At 35.2% G+C, this 22,737-nt stretch overlaps 1 protein-coding gene across 2 annotated transcripts in view; it reads right to left on the bottom strand.

The window, feature by feature from the left end:
- Window positions 1–764: 764 nt before the first annotated feature.
- The window catches only part of CUL4B (cullin 4B), a 30,171-nt gene continuing 8,198 nt past the window's right edge, over window positions 765–22,737 (bottom strand). The window contains exons 4-21 of one of the 2 annotated variants that reach the window (XM_065914803.1): window positions 18,000–18,103; window positions 17,301–17,370; window positions 16,481–16,554; window positions 15,510–15,672; window positions 15,131–15,220; window positions 14,809–14,891; window positions 14,070–14,137; window positions 12,724–12,842; window positions 11,928–12,120; window positions 10,846–10,950; window positions 10,240–10,350; window positions 9,694–9,785; window positions 8,483–8,590; window positions 7,434–7,547; window positions 6,595–6,700; window positions 5,455–5,627; window positions 3,233–3,385; window positions 765–1,310 (exon numbers count right to left, since the gene is read on the bottom strand). In XM_065914803.1, the coding sequence (XP_065770875.1) occupies window positions 1,215–1,310; window positions 3,233–3,385; window positions 5,455–5,627; window positions 6,595–6,700; window positions 7,434–7,547; window positions 8,483–8,590; window positions 9,694–9,785; window positions 10,240–10,350; window positions 10,846–10,950; window positions 11,928–12,120; window positions 12,724–12,842; window positions 14,070–14,137; window positions 14,809–14,891; window positions 15,131–15,220; window positions 15,510–15,672; window positions 16,481–16,554; window positions 17,301–17,370; window positions 18,000–18,103 (2,022 nt within the window). In that variant the 3' untranslated portion in view covers window positions 765–1,214. The remainder of the gene's footprint in view (window positions 1,311–3,232; window positions 3,386–5,454; window positions 5,628–6,594; window positions 6,701–7,433; window positions 7,548–8,482; window positions 8,591–9,693; window positions 9,786–10,239; window positions 10,351–10,845; window positions 10,951–11,927; window positions 12,121–12,723; window positions 12,843–14,069; window positions 14,138–14,808; window positions 14,892–15,130; window positions 15,221–15,509; window positions 15,673–16,480; window positions 16,555–17,300; window positions 17,371–17,999; window positions 18,104–22,737) is intronic. The other variant, XM_065914804.1, reaches the window with a different exon arrangement.

The raw sequence follows: 22,737 nt of genomic DNA, 5'->3' as shown, positions 1-22,737 counted from the left end.
TATGAATAATCCTAGGACGTTCCTCTGAAAAGCAGGTGTCCAGTGGCTATGAGAACTCTTTATCTTTAAGCAGATCGCACAATACAGAATTTGAAATCCCAACTAGGGGGTGTGTGGGGGAAACGAGGAAGGATCTAGTTCTATCTAGGGCTTTAAGGAAGTTAAAATAAGGATGACAGGAAAGACTAACATGCCAACGAAAAGGAGTTGAGGTGCTTCCAAAAAAAACTTTGGTAGAGAAAATAGGAATGCTAAATCCCAGGAAGCCTGGAACAATCTACAATTGGTCCAAGTTAAAGACAAAACTGTCCAAACAATGCTGAAGTCTAAAGGAAGTTGAAAACTAGTTTGTGAATTTTTGCTTTTGTAAAAAGTTACAAATGTGGGTTTGGTCTCTTTTGCAATGCTCATATTATATTCATTTTTAATATGAAGAAATTGTTGGGTTTTTCTCTCCTACCATTTTCTTCTAGCACAACTGATCAGCAATTTTCTATTTCAGCTATTTTTATAAGTACCTGTTAATCAGCACAGTAAACTCAGGGCTGAACCATACACACACATCTCATAAATGGAACATTTTAGGATGTGTGTATATAAGACAATATGTAAGCAACTGTCCCTCTACTTGAAAACTTGTTTCCAAATAAAAATTTTAAAAACATCCCTTTCAGTGTAACAGAACATTACTTAGTAAAATATCAAGAGCTATGACAACGTATTTTTCTCTTCAAGGGAAATCACAAAACAGGTGAACAATCAAGTCCAGGGTGGTTTTTCTATTTGATAAATACATCCAGAACTCTGTACAGTAAATAAAGTTTGCATGCAGTTTAAGTATCTTTAAATGACATTTTAAGCAAATAAACCTTTTGCTTCATAATTAAATGGTGTATAAGAACCCCTTCCTCCTTCTTTAATAGCCATAAGGACCTCTTCCCCAGTTCCAAATAGGAATCATGAAAACCGGGTACTTTCTTAAAAGAGTTTTCTGCACATCATACTAAATAACATGCAAAGAGTTCGACAACATTCTTCTTAAAGGTAAGTATTACTCTTTAAATGGGCATGTTAACCATTGAAAAGTCACTCAACTATTCCCATTACACTGCTTCATTTGGTCATTGGTAGTATAAAAGAATTCAAACAACAACAGGTTAGTTAATCCATTGGCTATTGTATATGACAGCAAATGCTTCAAGGCCAACAACATTTTATGCAATGTAATTGTACTGGTTTGGATTTTCTTTGTCTCTCTCCATGTAGTCCCGGTCAATTAAGGATTCTATTCTCTTCTTAAGATCAGCAGGCTGTAAGAGAAGGCAAATTTTCAGTGCATAGTTCATAACCCACTGGCTCAAACCCCTTTATCAATATTCAATTTAAAAAAAACAGCTTAGGCTCACTGAATGTATTTAATTTCCTTAATTTTTTTTTCTTTTTCAAATCTCCTTAAAGAGGAAAGCATGATGAAAATAAATCAGGTTAAAAATGTTTTTCTACTATACACATACTGTCATATCTTGTCCTATTGTTATATAGTACATTCTCTATTTTAAAGAGGTCTGCTAAGAACCAGCTATTCTCTGCACAAATACAAAAGACCATCATAACTTCACACGAAGAACATGTTATAGTTTAAGGAAACAGAATACTATTTAGTTTTGCCAAGATAGTTTGAGAAGATAACTAGATCCTAAATTTGGAAAAAAGCTGGTTCTCAAAGTCAGGTTTTGTTGCTATTGTTGTTGTTGAGTAGCCAAGTTGTGTTCAACTCTTTGAGGCCCCATGGACTGTAGCACACCAGGCTCCTCTGTCCTCCACTATCTCCCAGAGTTTACTCAAATTCAAAGTCAGGTTGCATTTTTATAAATTACAGATATACTATGGAAATCACTATTTACACGACTACTACAACAACTGGCTTGATAAGTGAAGTATCATCTCATAATTCAGATCTCTGTATTCCAGGTTTAATGTGAGATTTAACTGTTACTTGCCCAAAATGATTTGAATTTTTAAATTCTACTTGTTGAAAAATCATTAAGAAAGCTTATAGCTTGTTCTCAATTGCATTCTTAGCTGTTGGGCAACAAAAGTCCACTGTCTTTTGTATCTAGCCTTAAAGAGAATATAATCTTGCTTGCTAATAGCTTTTCAGATTGTGTAAAATGCGTACTTGATCAAGAAAGTTAAAGAGCGAAAGTAGTTTGATCGGGCAGTCAAAATTTCAGTGAGGTTTGAATTCCAAGGTTTGAAAATCAAAATGACTTGCTCTTAATTATGGTGAAAGACCAATATCAGCATATTTATTATAGTGGTCCTAATAACTTCCTTAGCTATCCAGTATCAGTGAGCTCTCTGGCTGGAGGTGAAATGATTGTTAAGGCATAGGATGAGGGTGAGAGTGTGGTCATGAGGAGACAGTATCAACAGCTAACAAGCATTTATGTGTCAGGCCCAGTGCTAAGTTTTTAAAAATATCATCTTATTTAAGATTCACCAAAATCCTATGAGGTAAGTACTATTATCATCTCCATTTTACAAAAGAGGAAAACAAGCCCAAAAGGTGAAATAGTCAAGAGTCTATCCAAAGTCTAAAAAGTATCATCACAAGAGTTTAGGAATCTTCTATAACATGAGATACAGTCCAGTACACCACCACATTGTCTAAGGTGCTTCATTACTGGGAATTTATATTGAAACATATCCATGTGATGACTAATTTTAGTTTGCCAGAACTATCACTAAACTTTACAAAAAGATGCCTAATGATGACTTTATAGTTTTATTAAATTGGAATATAATTGCCTGTATGGTTTTTAATGGACCTTTACACAAGCTAACTAAACAGAAGACTTAATTAAAATAACCAAATCTGTCAAATAGCAAGGTATTCTTAGGAGAAAAAAATTTTTTTAAATAACAAAGAAGCTCAAAAAAAAAAAAAAACTAAAGTGAATAAACTTGAAAATTTCAAGTTTCAGGTATAAGAACTTTTATAAATTGTTTTCCCCCTTTGTCACAGCTGCCCACATATGCCAATAAAGTTTTTTTTAAAAAATCATATATATAAGCATGAGAAATGAAAACTTTTGTCCCTCTAAATGGTCTTGAGGTTTTATTCTACGTTTGTAAGATTTGTGTCTAAAAAATCTAATTTATATATACATATAAAACAATATAATTTTTATATATAAGCAGCTCAGTAATAAAATACAGAAGTACCTACCTTCACTGGAAATTTCAACTGGTTGTACACTTCTGAAACAAGGAGATTGTGGCTAAGTGTCTTTCTCATCTTCATAATTCGAACAATTGCAGCATCAATTTGATATTGTCTATCTTGAAATACTCTTTCTGTGGTACTAGCTTGTTCTTCAACCTAATAAAAAAAGTTTTAAACTTAGGAACTGTACCTGAAGTGAAACCTGGTTACTTATACAAACTGTATGTTTTAGGGCCATGACACAATTAACGCTTTAAATATGCTGAATTATCAAAAGAAACCTCATAAATACAATGACCAAAAAACCCCCTACAAACATAATTCCTGATTGTCCTAGTGGCCTGTATCAATGAAGTAATACCAATATTAGTTAACAGAAAAATACCATCTTGGTTTTTCTAGAGAGACAGCTGATGAAGAATGTATCATTTCCTTTTATTCTGTTCTCAAAATCTTAATGTGTCACAAGCAGTTGCTGACCAGATTTCTGTGTGACATTAGCTTATCTGTAAAAGTGACTGACACTGACATCTGACTCAAACAAAATGTGGTACCATCCAGCTAAGCTAATTAGAGTCAAACTTTTTTTTTGAGAGTCAAACTTTAAAATTTATTTTTATTTTGTAATACACAAATCAGAAATACACAGTTTAAAAAGCCAGTTAACTAATTTTAATGTTGCAGCTATCATGTTTCTCTTTAGTACTTAAATTAGGAGTAGCTTGGGCTTCTTTATTTTTATTTTTTGCCACACCGTGCAGTTTGTAGGATCTAAACTCCCCGACCAGGGATCGAATCCATCCTCCTTGAAGTGGAAGCACAGAGTCTTAACCACTGGACTGTCAGGAAGTCCCGAGTTTGGAGATTTTGTAGTCAGCTTCTTTCTGATACAGTATACATGTTTTAAAATGACACAGTAATTTAAGGGAATATCACACCTTTGGTGTGAATGTTAACAAAAGAGGAACTTGTCTGCAACACTGACCTCTGTGCTATACTAAATCACTTCAGTCGTGTCCACCTCTTTGCAACCCTATGGACTATATAGCCTGCTAGGCTCCTCTGTCCATGGGATTCTCCAGGCAAGAACACTGGAGTGGGTGTCACACCCTCCTCCAGGGGATCTTCCTGACCCAGTGATTAAACCTGTGTCTCTCATGTCTCCTGCATTGGCAGGTGGGTTCTTTACCACTAGTGCCACCTGGGAAGCTTAACATGGACCTCTGAAAGTGAAAGTGAAGGTCGCTCAGTCACGTCCGACTCTTTGTGATCCCATGGACTATACAGTCCATGGAATTCTCCAGGCCAGAGTACTGGAGTGGGTAGCCTTTCCCTTCTCCAGCAGATCTTCCCGACCCAGGAATTGAACCAGGGTATCCTGCACTGCAGGCCAATTCTTTACCAACTGAGCTATAAGGGAAGCCCACATTGACCTCTACCCCATATTAAAACTTTTTCTCAAGTACTACATTAAACCTTGTTGTGATTGAAACCAACTGGTTTCAGGAAATGCTGCAGTTGCTGGTTTCCTTAATAAAAGTCTCTAACAAACTCAAATGACAGAAACAAAATATTCACTGCTGATCAAAAAAGTACTAACTAAATCATTCCAATTTTTCACCAAGGAAGCTGGCAGAGAAAGAAAAAGAAAATATAATCTTTAGTGCTGGCGAGGGCACAGTGAGACAGGCACTCATGCTATTAGTGTTAATTAGTCCAGTCTTTCTGGAACACAAAATAGCATAATGTATTAAGATTCTTAAAATGTTCACACTTTTTAACCCAAAAGATCTACTTCCATGATTAATTTATAAGGAAAGATCAGAAAGATTAAGATTTAGGTACAGAGATACACCTTGCTGTTTTATTTATAATACTAAGAAGTTATAAATTTAACTGCCCAACAATAGACATTGGCTGAATAAATTATTAGAGCTGCATAAAAGAATATTGTGTGGCCATCTCCCATTTTACAAAGATGTTTAATGGCATGGAAAAATAAAGACCTAAAACACACAAAAAAGCAGTATATAAAACTATGTTGACTATTAGGCCCTACAAAATCAAATACTGAAATACACTGAGCTAGATACAGGCCCAGATAATATTAACGCTGGTGGTGGTATTCTAGGCTAAAATTTTCTTTATAAATCTTTATTACTATGAACACATATAATTCTAGTACATCAGGATGCGAAGAATGCAAAAAAAAAAAAAAAAAGTACCGTTTCTTTCATCTGAATTTGATTGATCTTTATCCTGAAAAGTTTGTGCTTGAAATCATCATTACAAATGAACTTGTCACCATCTTCGATATCTTTACCCTTTGGATTTTTCGCCAGAACTCTGGCTTTGCCACAGGCCAATGACTGCAATGTTCTCCTTAACTCTCCATCCTCTGAAGAAGAAAGAGTGGTTTAGCTATCTGTTACTAGCACATCAACATGGACAGCTACATTCAACCTCAGTCTAGCTTCTACCCTACCCATCTATTACAATTGTTTCATTTTCCTCAAGGTTCATGAACAACATCCTTTTTGTCCCACCCAATCACTTTTTTCCTGGTCATCCTCTAAAGGCTTCAATTATCATTCCATGTGGATAACCATCACACCTTCAGAAATGACATCCCACTTTTCCCCAGCCCCACATTTAAAGGCTACCTCCACCTGGCTCTTTTATGCTCATCAATGTCAGTATGTCCAATATTTTAGTCATCATCTTCCCCATAAAACTGTATCTTCTTTCCAACTGTTAGTCATGAAGCTACCAACCTACTCTGGTGAGAAATCCTGGAATCATCTTTTAACTCTTTCCTCTCCTTCATCCTCCATGTATCTAGTAGTTGCTTCCTTAGAGATGCCTTGTCTCTCTTCTCATTGGTCTCATTGTAGTCTAAGCTCTTTATCACTTTATGCCTGAATTACCCCCAGGAGCTTCTGGCCTGGAATCTCTTCAACTTCCAAGCTGCCCTACTATCTACTGATTCTAGGCACGCTGCCCAAATGACTCCTGCCCAAGGTGTGCTCATTTCTTTCTCCATACCTTTTCTCATGGTATTTCCTCTTGCAACGTGACTAAAATTTGAAGGCCCAGCTCAAACCCTACCTCCTTCATGAAGGCGTTTCCCATTGTGCCAGTCCACACTGGTCTCTTGCTTCAATGAACTAACACACTCCGTCAGCACCACAGACTGGTACTCACTGGTTGTGAAACTATTTTAAGTGTCATTTCCCCCTTTCCCCATGGGTCTAAGTCCTGAGGAGAGGGATTATTTCCTTAGAGTCCCCCAGACCACTTAACCAAGTGAGGTGCACATAGTGGACACTGAATAATGCTTGCTAATCAACTGATTCAACACAAACCTATTCCAGTAGCCTGCTTGATCTCTTCTAAACTGAACTCCTCTCCCTCATTAAACATTAGCAGCACCAGTGTTTGAAAAAGAGAGACCTGGAGTTCTTTTTTACCCTGTTGGAGAAACAACAGTGTTTAGCCATCATTTAAAAAAAAAGCACATGAAAATTAATCAAGTAACTAATCTCTTACTGGAAAAGCATTTTTCAATTAGTGGATTTAAAACCACAGATTAACATTATCCAGAAAAGTAAGTATGTTCAATGGAGGGTTTAGGTGTGATCCTACCTAAAATAGGAGGAAGGATTGAGTGACCCTTCTACAGGTCTTTTTTAAGCCTTATAATTAAAACAGAACAACAAAGTAATGAAAATTAATAACTCAACTTTATGTGTCATTACAGATATTTATTACGAGCAGTAAGAAATCACTATTTCAATGCATTTTCAATTTGTCTGATTCAGATTAGTCATGAAAAGCTGTAGCATTTTTTTGAAATTAGATATGGGAACTGTTCCCCTTAACGCCCACTCTCTTCTCTAGCTCTCAGCAACAAAAAAAGAAGTTTCCTGTCAAAAGTGGCAGCTTGAATTTTGCATCCACAGGTGGGGAAAGGATGTGGGAGAAAAGAGTTACTGGTTTTGTTTTGCAGTAGAGCCCAATCAAGTGTGGAAAAGACCACATTCATATACACAGAGCTATGACAAGCCTTCACTATGTCATGCACATATATAAGACAAAGTTATAAAATACCTTAAAAAAACACCTTAAAAACTTTCAAGTTAAGAGGGATGATCTCAGTATAAAAGATGAAGATGAAAACTAAGTTGGGGGAATATCCACTTACCTCTTTAAACTCTGCCTTTAGCACGCAGTGTCCTAAAGTTGATTGCCATTGAAGTTTCCTGCCACTATGTTTGCCAAGGTAAAATGTCTTGAAAATCTCCTGAAGTTTTACCATCTACAATAAATAATGCTTTATTTAAGCTCTGTATCTAGTATCACATTCACTACTTTTTTATATTTACATGTGTAAAAATGTGTGGAAGTTTTAAAGACTATACCCAATAGGGCCACTGATCACTTTGATTTAAGGTTAATAGCCACCAAATTTAATAGTATTAATCAGATTTACCCTCTCTGATCTGTCTGCAACATTTTATCATCCTCTCTTTTAAAAACAATATTTATTTATAAACTTAGTTGCAGTATATGGGATATAGTCCCTGACCAGGGATCAAACCCAGGCCCAATGCATTGGGAGCTGGTGGTCTTAGCCACTGGACCACTAGGGAAGTCCCATCCCCTCTTCTGAAACATTCATCTCCAGTGTTTTTTGTGCCTCTGCATCATGCTGGTTCCTTTATCTCACTAGTGCTTCTTCGTTAGTTTCCTTCATAGGTACCTCTTCCTACCACCTACCAATTGTGAGCCTTTTTCAAAGTTCTGCCTTAGGTCTGTTCTTTTTGTTTCCATATTTTCTCTCTTAATGAGGGAGATCTGTTCCCTGGGCTTTCATGATCATCTTCATGAAGGACTCAGTATCTATCTCTCTAGCCTTAATCCCTTTCCTAAGCTTCAGTCTTGAGTTAAGACATTTCCCCAGGAGTTAGGATGGATTTACCCAAGTATCCATCACTCAGCAATCCCACCCTCCAGCCCAGGTAATATACCATCACGAATTTTTGAGAGCTGGGCAGTGATGGGTACTAATACAATCTGGGGAACTGAAAGAAGAGTCAAGGAAATTAGCCCCAAACTCAGGAATTGGCATCATAAGCTATGCTCTAATCATACAAGTATAGAAGTAATATAAATAAAAGAACAAAACATTAAAAAACAGTTGACATTTGGTATGGGTGTGTTTACACGAACTTTTAAAACAGTAACTCTTACCTCTGGTGGTAAATGAACTTCCATAGGCACATATGTTGGCCAGTAACCCATTGTCAGGATATTCACAGTTAATTCAATATTCCCAGGTACATTCTGGTTCTGCATATACTACAATAAGATCAAAACATACACTGAGATCTTAAAAAATTAAAATGCATATGTTTCATGCCATAAAAATGACCCATTATAAGAAGCTCCTCACTACAAAACTACACATGAATACTGATCATCTTTAAAATAAAAGGCAAAACTATTAAGAGAACTATAAATGAAGCCTATATTAAAAGCTCCAGAAAAGTACACAGGTAACATTTTGCTACAATGTACACAAGGATCAGGTGACTCCTTCAGAGGCATTAACAACTTAAATAATTTCTCACATATGACTGGGCTGTTACAGGATTTCTTCTCCATTCTTTTCCCCATACCACCTGCAGTATCCATTTTTGGAGAACCCTACATGGCTTGGAAAACTCGGCAGCAACCCCCCATTCCTCACCCCACCAGCAAGCCCAAGTGTCTGGTTTTTCACTTGTTCCACTGTGTGTTTGCAGGGAGTGACCTGAAATGGGGAAGGAAGAAGAAGGGGAGAGGGCAAAGCAGGTAAATCCTATTCTGTAGCTACTACTACAGGACCCATGATCCTACTAATCCTGATCTTTCTCTTGAGTCTTCCACTCTCATCTCCCACCATAGCAACACAGTGATAAAGAAATCACTGTTAAAAACCTAGGAGAGGAAAATCTATCTTGCTATCACTATTACCTATAATCTTACATGTTTCAAAACTAGCTTCTACCAACATCTGCAAAATATATAGATCTAGCGTTTCATTCCCAAGGTCCCCAAAGGCCTTATACAATCACTCTATCACCTCTTCCATCTCTATCACTAGCTCTGAACATGCAACTCATCACCAGTGGTTAGATGCTAGAAGCCCTGTTTTCACTAGCTACAGCCTTTCCTGTCCTGACTTCTTCTCAATACATTTCATCTCTATTTTTGTGTTATTTTGGGAGTATATTGAGAATAAATTTTGAAGTAGGTCAAATATACTTACTTTTCATTGGTGATTATTTTCCTCTACTGTGACTATCATCTAAGTTGCTATGAAGTATTTATAACAGATACAAGTTTCTACTTATCCTCTTCAGTACAAACCAAAGTAAGAAGATAACATTTAAGTTGGAGGAATTAAGAGTTTAACTCACTTTTACCTGTTTGAACTGAATCATGATATCTTTAGAAAGTTCCATGTCTTTAAACATTCCTTCAAGTTTGCTGGTGAAAGCAGCTCCACATTCTAGTAAAGATGTTCGTACATTTACAATATTTTAAAGTGGTTAAAAACAAAGAATTTAGAATTGAAAACATGAAATGTAAAACTTACTTTAGGATGAAATATGGTCTGTAACTACTCATAAGAATAAAAAGAGCCTTACCCCAAAGTATGCCCCACTAAATCAGAGTAAAATCTTAATCCTGTAGTAACTTTATCTACTTTTTAGGCATAGGTAAATGGGAAATTTTATACAAATGATAAAAACAAGAACAATATTTTCTTTTTTAAAAAAATTATGACAGCTCTGCACATGTAAATAGGTTGGAAACCTCATGAGCTTACTCAATTTACATTTTTAATCATATGAACTTACAATGACTGACAAAAGAGGCAACTGACTGAAAGAGTATAAATTAAGCTAATATTTTCTGTCAGAAATTAAAGAAGAAAAGGATCAGAAGAATGACAAACATACCATGTTTAAGTTTGGACAGCATTGATTTTTCAGCATCGACAGATGCACTTTTCCCAACTAAAAGGCGCTTGGCTAAATCTTTCTTATAGAAGGCCTCAAAAACATCCTTACCTATATAAATAATAAAACACAACTCTTACATTACATTCCAATATAAGGTTTTGACACAATTGACTTAAAGTGCTTAATAAATCAAACCATTAACCCAAGTCATTTAAATGTACACATTTTATCCAAGTTTGCTAAATGCAAGAAACATTAGAGGTAGATTTTTGTGCCAGACATTTCAAGACTTCTTTGCTGTAAAGAATTAAGACTGAATTAACTTTTCTTTAGAAAAACTTTAGTTGACTAGTAGTTTTGGCATCAATACTCCTGAGATTAAAATAAGCAGCAAAATTCAAGACTCTTAACAGTGGAAAAGTCAGAGCACAAGGCAATTAAGCAACGTTCCTCAAGTACCCCAATAATTTTAAAGCAAGGAATTTAATAGAATTTTAAATATTTAGCCCCCAAGTAAATATACCTTACAGGTTGATTTTACTCGTCAGTTTCTCTGTTGAGTGCTTTGTTTTAAGAGAACAATATTAAAACAAAAATACATACCATATATAAATCTAAATATAATCATAATCTTATCCAACATTTTTTCAAGTTCTTCATCGGTAGCTTCTTTGTTGCCTGCACGAAGCTTTGAATCCACATACTTCGCTAAAATGGGGGGAAAGTTTGTTGTTCAGTGATCATCAGTACCCATGAGATACTGGTCACTATAAATATCAAACAGGAGTATGATATAATGAGTATTTCAATGTTTTACATGTACACATGCATTTTAAAAAAGTTTCCAAAGTCAGGGAGATCATCAAGCCACTTGTTCAGTGTCACAGAGTTAAAAAATACAAAAGCTTCAACTCAAACCCAAGTCTTCTGGCTCCAGACCTAATGTACTTTCTACCATACTAATGGGATAAAGAAACTCTGGTGGGGGATGGTAGTGGAGGTGTTTACAGCCTTGTGCAGGAGGTCAAAGTCACTGAAAGACATGGCATATCTTCTGGAATGTTCATTTTACACTGATGGTAGGCAATCTGAAATACTACTTTTCTATTAAAACAAATCAGATACATTACAGAGTAGGAGGCAAAAACTGCAAAAATTTTAAGGGTAAATAGTAAACCAACAAAATTTCATCCTTTAAGTGAAGAGTCTTCTCAGGTACCTCCTCCTCTGACCCAGGTGGGGAAAACTGAGAAGAACTGCAGTACACCACACTCTTTACTCTAAATAGGCCCAGATTCCTAGGTTTATTTTCATCCTGAACATTCCTTCTCATTGGCAACTGTAATTTTGTGCTAGCCTTTCCTGTGTGTGGGCCTCAAGAAAAAGTACCCTGTCCCACCTCTAAATTGCTGTAGGCTTGTAAAACAGCTATCAAGCTTTTTATACATAAAAAGTAAACAGGGTCCAATGTACTGTCTTACAAAGAAAGACCATGTTTGATAATGTGGGCTTTGAGATATTCTTTAGCATGAAGGACTACTCCTTGCATTCAGCTTCTTAGAAACCACCAACTAAGTAACTAGAAATAAATTAGACTGTTATTGAAAGACATGGCACAAAGATGTTAATATACAAAACCTTATAAAAGAAGAACATTAAATGGGAAAAGGGACTGGAAGAAATACCTATAAGTTCAGCAGGCTTGTTTGGTCTTTTGTTAATGAATGTTTCAAATGCTTCTTTCATAGCATTGATAAATTTTTCATTCTTCAGGAAACAGATATCAATTATATGGTCAACCTTATCTTTAAAATCCAGCAATTCTTGAACCATGGTTTTATCCTTTTCAGGATTAATTACAATAGTGCTACCAAATGCCTAAAAAAACAAAAATGACTTTTTACTAGAATTTAATTATCTGCAATGAAGACAATCCCCCAAATCGTATTTAAGTATATACACATACCCACATACTTTAAAATTTCAAAAAATTAAATAAAATAAAGCAAGTTCTGAAATCAAGAAAAGATAAAGTGATAAAACATCCAGACTGATACCACTCATCTATAATCACAAGGTAAGGAACAGCCACTGGGTATAAAATATCATAATGGGGTCTTATTGTAGAAGTTTCTAGGATTTTTTTTCCCCTGCTTTTAAAGTCAGTTTGAATTTTTAAAAAATGGCAACCTGCCTTCAGTGTAAGACCAAAGGAAAGAAATTTGGATCCAAAAAAAGTCCTATTCCTTTCTCCACATTCACTACTATAATTATTGGAGCTACAAATCACATCACACAGCACGAAGATAACTGTTTTATTGTTAATTTGCCACATGGCTATTATTCTCAGATTGACTGCTCTCAAAACTCCCATTACTTGAAAAAAAAGGGATCTAACAAATAAGAAAACACTTATTCATATGTACTCTAGGTATACAGATTATAAGCCATGAGAGGAAAAAAAATGTTTAATGTTAATACCTTAATGTACTCAATCCATTGTTGTAAGAGAACCTGAACGCCACCTCGAACTCTACTGAAGAGCTGATACAGGAGAGATAAATCTTGAATTCGGTTTTCATCAAGGAGGTTATTTAAACCTGATTTTTGAAACATTTGGTATTTTAAAAAAAAGTGAACAAAAATGTCAGGTATTTAAATAAAAAAGAAGTTAAAATTATTCTGATACTGGTTTGAACTATGACTAGTCTGTGAATTTTAATATAGAGTGTGCTTTGAATTAAACTCAAAGAGATAATTACCTTTCCAAGTGAAAACTAAATATAGTGAACTTACATAAAAACAAAAATTATATAATGGTCTGTACCATTTAACATAGTAGATCCCATGTATAAACCAACTTATAAAAATTGGTCTGTGTAAATATGGTATTCTTGGGCTTCCCCTGTGGCTCAGATGGTAAATAATCCGCCTGCAATACAGGAGACCCAGGTTTGATCCCTGGGTTAGGAAGATCCCCTGGAGAAGGGAAAGGCTACCCACTCCAGTATTCTGGCCTGGAGAATTCCATGGACTGTACAGTCCATGTGGTCAGAAAGAGTCAGACATGACTGAGCGACTTTCACTTCACTTTCAAATACATGTTACAAATACCTCATATGTGCAATAGCCATATTATATTTGCATTACTGTACACAGTTATATTTCAGAGTATTGGATAAGGCCTGTGGTATATAAAAATTATGCATCAATAGGCCAAGTTTAAATGAAGTCCTAAGGTATTTGATTTTCAGAATGAAATAAAAATATAACTGCATTAAAGTTCTAAGATATTTTATACAAAAGATGGCTGGAGAGAAAGGTAAGACTTTTGCCTATTTGTAACACTGTTAAAGTAAAATTCAGGGTATACTCATATATCACTTAGGATTAATAGAAATGCTTGGTTTTATATGCTAGAAACAAAAACACTTTAGTGCAAAAGGGAATGCATTTCCTTATTATTGCCTATTATTTAATATTTAGTATAATTAATATTAATATTAAATACTTAATATTTAACATTTCCTTATTATTATTCCTTATTTAATTATCCTTAAAAATTAAATTAAAAATCCCCAAATTCCTACTGTTTCTTTACTGGAATTGGTTAAGACTCCTCTCATCTCACTTACTGTATCTTTATAAAGTTAAGGAAAGAGGCACCTCCTAAAAGTTTACTGTGATGAATAGGGGCAAAGCGCTGTGTCCTACCTCAGGAATGCAGTAATCTGCTATCAAACCTTTAAAAAGGCAAGCTTTTAAAATGTTTTTACTTGCTTGCTACTATTTTAAAAGTAATCTCTTATTTGTAAATTGACAATTACCTTTCTGTAGAATTGCTGTTAAGTGTTCTCCTAGAAGTTGTTTTTCCACAGTAGCAATTAATGACTTCCTATAAGGAAAAAAAAAAGTTTAGAATTAGACAAACATCACTTCTCGGCCTTTAGGCAAAGATCAAGTGTAGAATCAGACAACTGATTCTGCTGAAAATTTAGTCTCTCCTGGGGGATAAAAAAATTAACTAGCTCGCTTTGTTAATTTCAATATTCCTATTCCTCTGAATAAATTTATTGTGCTCAGAGTTACTCTACTCTATGCCTAGAAGGAAAACATTGTGTATTTCAGAATTTTGGTATATCACGAAATAAATATTTCAATGGTCTTGCCATGGCTGGCTTTTCCTAAACTTCTCTGCTTTTACTAGGAAGTATTTACCTATCTGCTTATAGGAATTCCTTGGTTGGTAATATTAAGGAAAGCAGAGAAATACTTTCTCCTATGAATGCTCGCTGAATTTTAATCAGCCTGAAGATTTCAAAGATCACATCAGCTTTTAATACTATTCTTTAATTACATCCTAAACACATATGGACAACCAATAATCAAACCCTTGACTAAACTAAGTAGGGGAAGGAACAACTTGAAGTTTGCATTATGAAAACAACTGTTAAAGTCTCAAGTTTTACCTGAAAATACTTACTAACATGTTTGGGGATGCCCAAAGTGCCTTAAGTGATTCCACAGCACAGGTTAAGGCTATTAGGCTGAGTGTGTAATACTTACTGGGTGGTCTGATCTAAGTAAGTAATAAGTCTGTCAGCTTCTTCTTCTAGACGTTTATTAACATGATGAAGATATTCAGGAACCTACAAAGATAAGTTTTTTATATATTGTTTTCCTCTCCATAAATCATTTAGTAAATGTCAAGTCCAAAAGATCCTGGGAGTAGCCCTGTCAAATGTGACAAGGCTGAATCATAAGTAAAATCACATGTAAAATTATCGCAGCGTAACATTTGGAAGATAAATGAAAGGGCAGCTTACGTTCTATAAAGTAGGGTCTATTATGAGACACAGTGGATTTATTCATCAAGATTTTTAAATACCTCTCTTTCCTGCATTAATTTTTGGCCTTCAGCTGCGTACAGTCGGTTAGTTTCTTCCAAAAATCGTTGTTCAAAAGAATCCTGATAAATCTGGGAGGGGGTAACAAAGTAAAGAAGTTCAATTATTCAATAAATGTTTACTGAATGCCCTATATGTGAACAGCATTATGAGTCTGGTTTTTTTTTTTTTAAAGTTTTTTTGGCCACACCACGGATCTTGTGGGATCTTGGTTTCCTGAACAGGGATTGAACCCAGGCCCCTCAGCAGTGAGAGCATGGCGTTCTAACCACTGGACCGCCAGGAAATTCTGTGTTTGTTTTTTAAACATCAGACTAGGTATAGCAATCAGTTCTGTAGTGAGTGAAGTAGTTAACTTACTTGCAAATCAGAGAGCATGCTTAGAAGGCTTCGGAGTAAACTTCTATCGATTGCTTCACCATTCCTCTCCCTCTCAATCAGAAGAAGAATGCCATCAATTGTCTTATTCTGGACTTTCTGATCACTTATAATATGAGCCCTAAATAACTCCAGCCCCATGTCCCTAAAATAAAAAAATATACACATAATCTAAATTAATTTAAAACGATACCACTTCTGGAGAGGCTTGCTTAACTTCTCACCACATGTTAATTAGGGTTCCAGGTTTTGAAGCAACTACTGTAAAAGTATAAAATCCACATATTTAATTTTAAATAACATTATTAGATGAAAGCATACAGGAAACTCATTTTGTCTTTAATGAGAACTGAAGCTAAATTCCCATCTTCCTCCATAACTAAGTTTTATTGATTTATTTCCTTTGGTGGATTTCTTCCTTGGTCAAATCAAGAGACAAAATTAGTTCAAAGCTATAAAATGGTCTTCACTGTACTCATAATGAAGGCTTAATTGCTCATTTGTCATCTGCCTTCAGTACTCAAAAATCAGTGAACTCTGATAATTGCTGTAGGTAGAGGCTAGGCACATGGTGGAGGGAAGAGCTCATTAGACTCTTCTATTTTTGTGTATACATGGAATTTTCCCTAATAATGTTAAAAGATAATGAGTGAACTCTTGATCAGCAACAAAATGATGCACATTCAGACAGTCCAGAGCAAACTTCAATCCTTTTGGCTAACAAAAAAATGTCTTCATAAATTTTTATATGCTCAGGGAATGTTAGCTATCTCCAATATTAGCATAGAAAAGACATAAATAAGAAAGTAAAACTGCTATAAATACAAGTCTAGAAGCTAAATGTGAGTTTTTAGGAGAATATTCCCTGTATTACTCTCTTCTATTAGTGTTATTAAGATCTGACTATGATTTGTTAACAAATCTTTTCATAATTTTTTTTCTTGCATCCTTACCAAATGGATGGTAGCATTGAATTCTGAAGAACGTAAGTCCTATCCAGAAACAAAAAAATGCTCCTGATCATGATCTGTCAATGAAAAAAAGAAATCAACCAATTTTTTATATGTTGTGAAGCTGAAATATTTTATAAAATAAGACTGGATTTACTTGTATATATACTAGACTACTAGGAGCAAACATACAGATTAACACATCTGAGAATATGCCCATACCATTCTTAATTCTTGCTGTAGTTTCTAGGAAAAAAAGAGGTCTATGACCTCTTTACAACTTGAAAATTAACTAAATATCAAAACAGAATCAAGGGGCATATAATTTTTCGTCAGCAACGGTTCTCAGGGTGAAACTGTCTTAAAATTGTATATGTGGGATTTTGAATGTGTGGGACAGATTTTAAGATTTTTAACTTGCAGAATATAAGGTTTAAAATAATACCAGATTAGGGAAAGAGGAAAGGTTGTGATGTGAATAAGCTAAAGTGCAGGACCAGTAGGCACTTTGGTAGATAACCAAATAACAGGTGGGATAGCCATTAAGACTGACAAAATGTAACCCTTATTTGCATTTTACACTTGTAACACTTATAGTGCTACAAAAATAAAAATGATTCTAAGGTATAAGTCATTATAAAATACTAGTCTACCTATAACTTGCAATTTTAAAGTAGAAAACTCAACCAAAATTAGTTTTTTTCCCCAAAATTAGTTTTTAGTCCCCCTATTGCAAAACTTTTAAAACTAATATTCTTGTATTTGAAGAAACTTATTTTAACTACAATATTTAACTGAAATGTAATGCTTTTTTGCATCTTACCATCTGTCTACAATGGTTCTGCCAACATCTATCGATCTTCTTGAGAAAAAGAACACTATCCAAAGACTCTGTGAGATACACGTTAAGGATATTTTAAAAATGCTTAGGACAAGTTAATACATGCAATGTTTAAGAGCACATTTGTCTTAAATATGGAAAGCCCTACATACTAAATGAAACTAAATAATACTTATAGAACAAAATGCTACTTCTTAAACTGTAAAAACATGTTAGATTCCACTAAGAAAGAAAAAAACCTTTAAAAACAAGTCTTAGGGACTCCCCCGGTGGTCCAGTGGTTAAGACTCCAGGGGCCATGGGTTTGATCAATCTATGGTTGGGAACTAAGAACCCACATGCCACAAGGTCAAAACAAAACAACAAAAAGCAAGTCTTAGGTATAACTGAGCATTGTGTTTTCAGTTTATTATTTCCTGATTATCTTTCCTCAAATGGAAATTTGGTAGGATAAAAAGAGTAAAGACATAAAGAAATTTATTTACATTAGTAGTACAACGTAGATTTGGACCCTAATTAGAGGTAAAAAGTGAAATTTTGCTTTTTTCCCTAGAGGCAAGATGAACAAAAAACAACAAATCTACAAAACACAGGCATTCCATTCTAAGCTGGTTTAAAAAGTGAGGGACAGAGAGGAAGGAAAAGATGAAAATACAAGGTTTTTTGTTTTTAAAAGGATATTCTCTGAACTGATGAATCTGTGCTTTGATGTGATCTTCACAAATCTGTCTCAGCTGTTTGTACAAGTTTGCAGAAATCTTGTAAGAACAGAGATTTTCCACAGCCTGTAAAATTAAACACATACTTTCTTAAGGAGTGAATGTGTGTCTGTGTGTATATATTTCTTGATTATTTACATCTAATTCCTATTATTTGTTATTTCTACCATGTCAAATTATTAAAAAGGATTATTCATTCATTTAAAACACAAGGTAAAACAACCAAATATCAATGCAAGTAGTGAACTTTTTTCATAACCAGTGTACTATACCACCCCTCCCCAAATTAATGTTTACTCTGGCAGTACAGTTTAAGTATGGGGGGGAATCAGGTCAAATTCTCCCCTTCTAAAGATATCCAATTTATAACAGCTGCTACATATAAATTCTGTCTTATTCATAAAAATGTTAATTGTTTTCATAAGCAGAATTTCATTTTGAGTTTGAAAAATAATTTCACCAATTGCTTATTAGATGGGTTAGGGAGAAGGGAAAGGCTACCCACTCCAGTATTCTGGCCTGGAGAATTCCATGGACTGTATAGTCCATGGGGTTGCAAAGAGTCGGACACAACTGAGTGACTTTCACTGGGCAGTCCAACTACCACTGAGTTGAAATTTATTTATACTTTCTTTGGTTTCCTGAACAGAGAAATACAGAATTTATTGCAAGCAGTGTTATGAGAATGAAATAATTATACAAGGATTTGTCGCCAATGTTGCAGCTTAAGAATATTTAAATAAAGATGTTTTAAATTTTGCACAATGGAATAAACATTAATTACTAAAGAAATACTAAATTTTTATTTTTTCTAATTGTTGGATTGGTCTTTTATAGTCAGATCCCAAAAAGACAAAACTGAGATTTCACTGAGTTTCTTCTTAGGAGTATCAAAAGACTTTCAAATTTAATACAACAGGCATGGTAGGACTATGAAATAATCTACGATTCCAACTAGTAAGGACTTAAGTATAACACCAGGATTTCTTTCTCACCACAACAGAAGGCAAAAATTCCATTAAAATTGACTCTAAGGGACTATCCAAGTCCTGTTGGTTGGATTGGAATTTTATAAATATGTAGTTGGAAGTCATATTCCCAGCATGCAGGTTCAGCAAATAAACTCATAAATGAAAAGAAAACTTAAAGGAAACCACTTACACCAAAGGAGGAAAGGTGCTACACCTTACCAGGAAATAGCAGACCACTTAGATCCAGCAGCTAAAGAGGAATAAGAAAGCTAAGTTCCTGCTGGCCACCACTTACGATGGGGCCTTGGGTCAGGCCACAAATGTCTAAGAGTGCGTTTATGTTTATTTCATATGCCTGACTGGTTCACAATGGTCCCCCTCTATGGACTCTCTCTCTTCCTCCTTCTCATTGTATCTTGGTGTTCCTTTTGAATGACTAGTTTTCTCAGCATTTCTTGTTTCCCTGCTTAAATTCTCTTTGTACTGCATCTTCTTCACATTTCCCACTTCAAGTACTTTTCCAAGTCCTACTACCATTCCCTTCTGCTGTGATACTTTCTTCCATACATTAGTTCTCATCCCACCTGTTTATCTTCTCATACAGGATACCACATTCCCTTACTACTCAGCAAGGTTCCACTTCTTCCAATAAGCTTTCCTTAACTGTCTCAGGTACCAATGACTCGTATGGTGCTATCAACAATCATACCACACTGACTTGTCACTGAATCAACACTGAATCTTTTAATGTGTATATCCTGGCCCCCAACTCTCCTTAATGACAGAGAGAGACCAGACCATGGGCTCATGTACCTGTATGTTCTTTAATACTTCTGGGGCTCTAAACCAGGTGAATATAGTAAATAGTAAAAAAAAAAAAAACTAATGTACTTATAAATAGCAACGTGTCCTACACACAGAAGGGGCTTACAGCATAAAGCTGGTCAGAAACTATGTAATTACAACACACTATTAGGTGTTATGATGGGGATAAACATAGAGGTGAGGTCTCTAACTCAATCTTTATGGCAGGGAAAAGTCAGGAAAGGTTTGCTGAGCAGAAGTAAAGAGGTGGAGTTCCAAAGACCCAGAGGGATGTGGATAAAGAGCTTATGAGAATAGTGAGAAACAGAGAATTGGGCCCAGGTGGAGCAATGGTAGGAAATCCACCTGCTGATGCAGGAGATGTAGGTTTGATCCCTGAGTTGGGAAGATGCCCTGGAGTAGGAAATGGCAACCCGCTCCAGTACTCCTGACTGAAGAACTCCATGGACAGAGGAGCCTGGCAGGCTACAGTCCATGGAGTTGCAAACAATTGGACACAACTGAGCGACTAAGTGCGTGTGCACACACATTATATGCATATGGCTTCATGTGTGCTTAGTCGGAGAGTGGTTTAAGATTGTTTGTTGTTGTTCAGTCACCAAGTCGTGTCCGACTCTTTGCAACCCCATAGACTGCAGCACACCAGGCCTCCCTGTCCCTCACCATCTCCCGGAGTTTGCCCAAGTTGACGTCCATTGCATTGCTGAAGACATTCAGCCATCTCATCCTGTCACCAGGCTTAAGTTATTAGAAGCAATAAAAGAAGGAAAGGCAAAAAAAAAAAAAAAAAAAAGGAAAGGCAAAGGCAGGAGGATCTAAGGTGAGTTTTGAAGGTCAAGATGGAATAGAACCCCTTGCTAGTCTCTAATATAGCCTTGACTGCTTAACATATAGACCAGATCCAGTAATTTTCCATCTTTAAGAACTTTTCCATCAAGCTCTTCAGGTACTGTTATGGAGAAATTCCCTAACAGGTATAAAAAAACAAAGGACTGAATGGTGTGGTGCTGAATGGTGGTCTACTATTATTTATATATATAAAAAAGAAAATTGAGAAAACCTCCACACAGCTGTTTTTGCACACATGAAACATTTCTGGAATGATACCCCTAATAACATTTGTTTGCTGGAGGAGGGAGGTTGGAGTGGAAGTGAAACTTTTCACTACATGCTCTCTAATATTTTTTGGGTTTTGAGTCAGATGAACATATAAAATATTCAAAAAATTTAAGTACTTGCCTCCCCCAATAAAACACTATCTTTCCCACCATCATACTTTCCAGCATGGAATTCAAGGTTCAATATTACCATTATTTACTCTCTTGTCTGTTTATAATCTTCCATACACCCCGTGATCTAAATACTCTGCTTTCCTCACTTTCAAGCAAGGTTTGTTTGGAACAATCATGTGTGCCTAAAACTGTGGCTTCCAAAAGTTTTTGACAAGCCACAGTAAAATACATTTTATGTCACAATCCATTGCACATAAACAAAACAGTATCTTCATGAACCTGCACTTACCATTACTATTTGTGACCTACTCCGATATTTTCTATTTTACTTCTTTAAAAAAATGCTGGTCATGAACTACTAACTTCATGAGCCTACTAGAATATAAAGACCTCAGGGGCAAGGACTAAGTGATCTCTATATGTCCATGGCATTTGTCTAGCTTTGCACATAGTAAACAGTCACTGACTCAAGAAGAATGGGGTGTTTACTAAGAACTCTATCCTATTAGATGCTGGGATAGAAATACGAATAAGAGTTAAATCACCACTTAGAGGAGTTTGAGGTAAACTCTATTTTATTCCAGATCTTTGAAAAGGAATTTTAGAAATGTATTATTTTACACTTCATTAAACACTGTGGAAATCCTTGGAAGTTTGATCTGGTATAATTATTACTAATATAACCTCATTTCACAGGTAACTATAGTAAACAATCTAGATAATTCTATAAGACTCTTAAATAAAAACTATCTTTTTATTTAAGCTCCCAATCACTACTGGTTAAATATGCTGCCTTAAATCCTTTTTGCAGGTGTCAGCTATAAAATAAGAATATTTTAATAAGGTTTTAACTTTTATTGTTCCAAATCCTAGCCTCTTCCCTCCAAGTTGCATCAGAAACATGTTTATCTGAAGAAAAACAAACAAAAAATACTCCAAAGAAAATATAAATGTGTAGCAAATGAAATGCAAAACTATAGTTCCTGAAATTAGATGCTTTATGAAATACAAGATTTAAGAAACAGCAAAGGCACATAAGCTTCCATTTAGGACGAAGAGTGGAAATGAGGTTAAGACTAGAATTTAAAAACTGAGGATTAAAATAAGGATAAAAAGTACAAAGAATGCAAAAATTAATGGTAAGGGAGGAAATCTAGAAAATTTTCTGATTCAGCAACAAGAGACACTTAAAGATTCAATTCCCTCCAGGGTGCTGAACTCTGGTCGCTGATCTAATGAGTTGGGGCTTCTTTTTCAAACCATATGCTTAAATAGAGAAAGAAAAACCACATCACAAAACTTTTCAACTGATATAGCAATAAAACCCAAATTATGTCTTTTTATGTCTAGTAAAAATGGCTAAAATAAAATGACCAGAATATATAAAAAACTGAGAATTGCAGGAAGGAAGCCAAATAATGAAACCTAAATTATTTTTCTTTTCACATCCAGTAAAAACAACTTAAATAAGACAAATTATCAAGGACTAAGAATTTGTAGTTGGGTAAATAGCAGGGATAGTATTAACAATGCAGTAAAAACAGGAGTAATAGTAATGTGACAGACTAAGCTTAACAATATCAACAGTTAAACTTACAGAACACAATAGCTAGTCATCAACACAGAATACAATAATCACCTCTGCTAAGAATCTTCCTAGTCTCCCATATCC

The sequence above is a fragment of the Muntiacus reevesi genome, chromosome X (genome assembly GCF_963930625.1).
Source record: "Muntiacus reevesi chromosome X, mMunRee1.1, whole genome shotgun sequence".
In the NCBI taxonomy this organism is placed as follows: Eukaryota; Metazoa; Chordata; class Mammalia; order Artiodactyla; family Cervidae; genus Muntiacus; species Muntiacus reevesi.
Note: the sequence above shows the minus strand (reverse complement) of the source record. Positions and strands in the feature narration are given on the sequence as shown.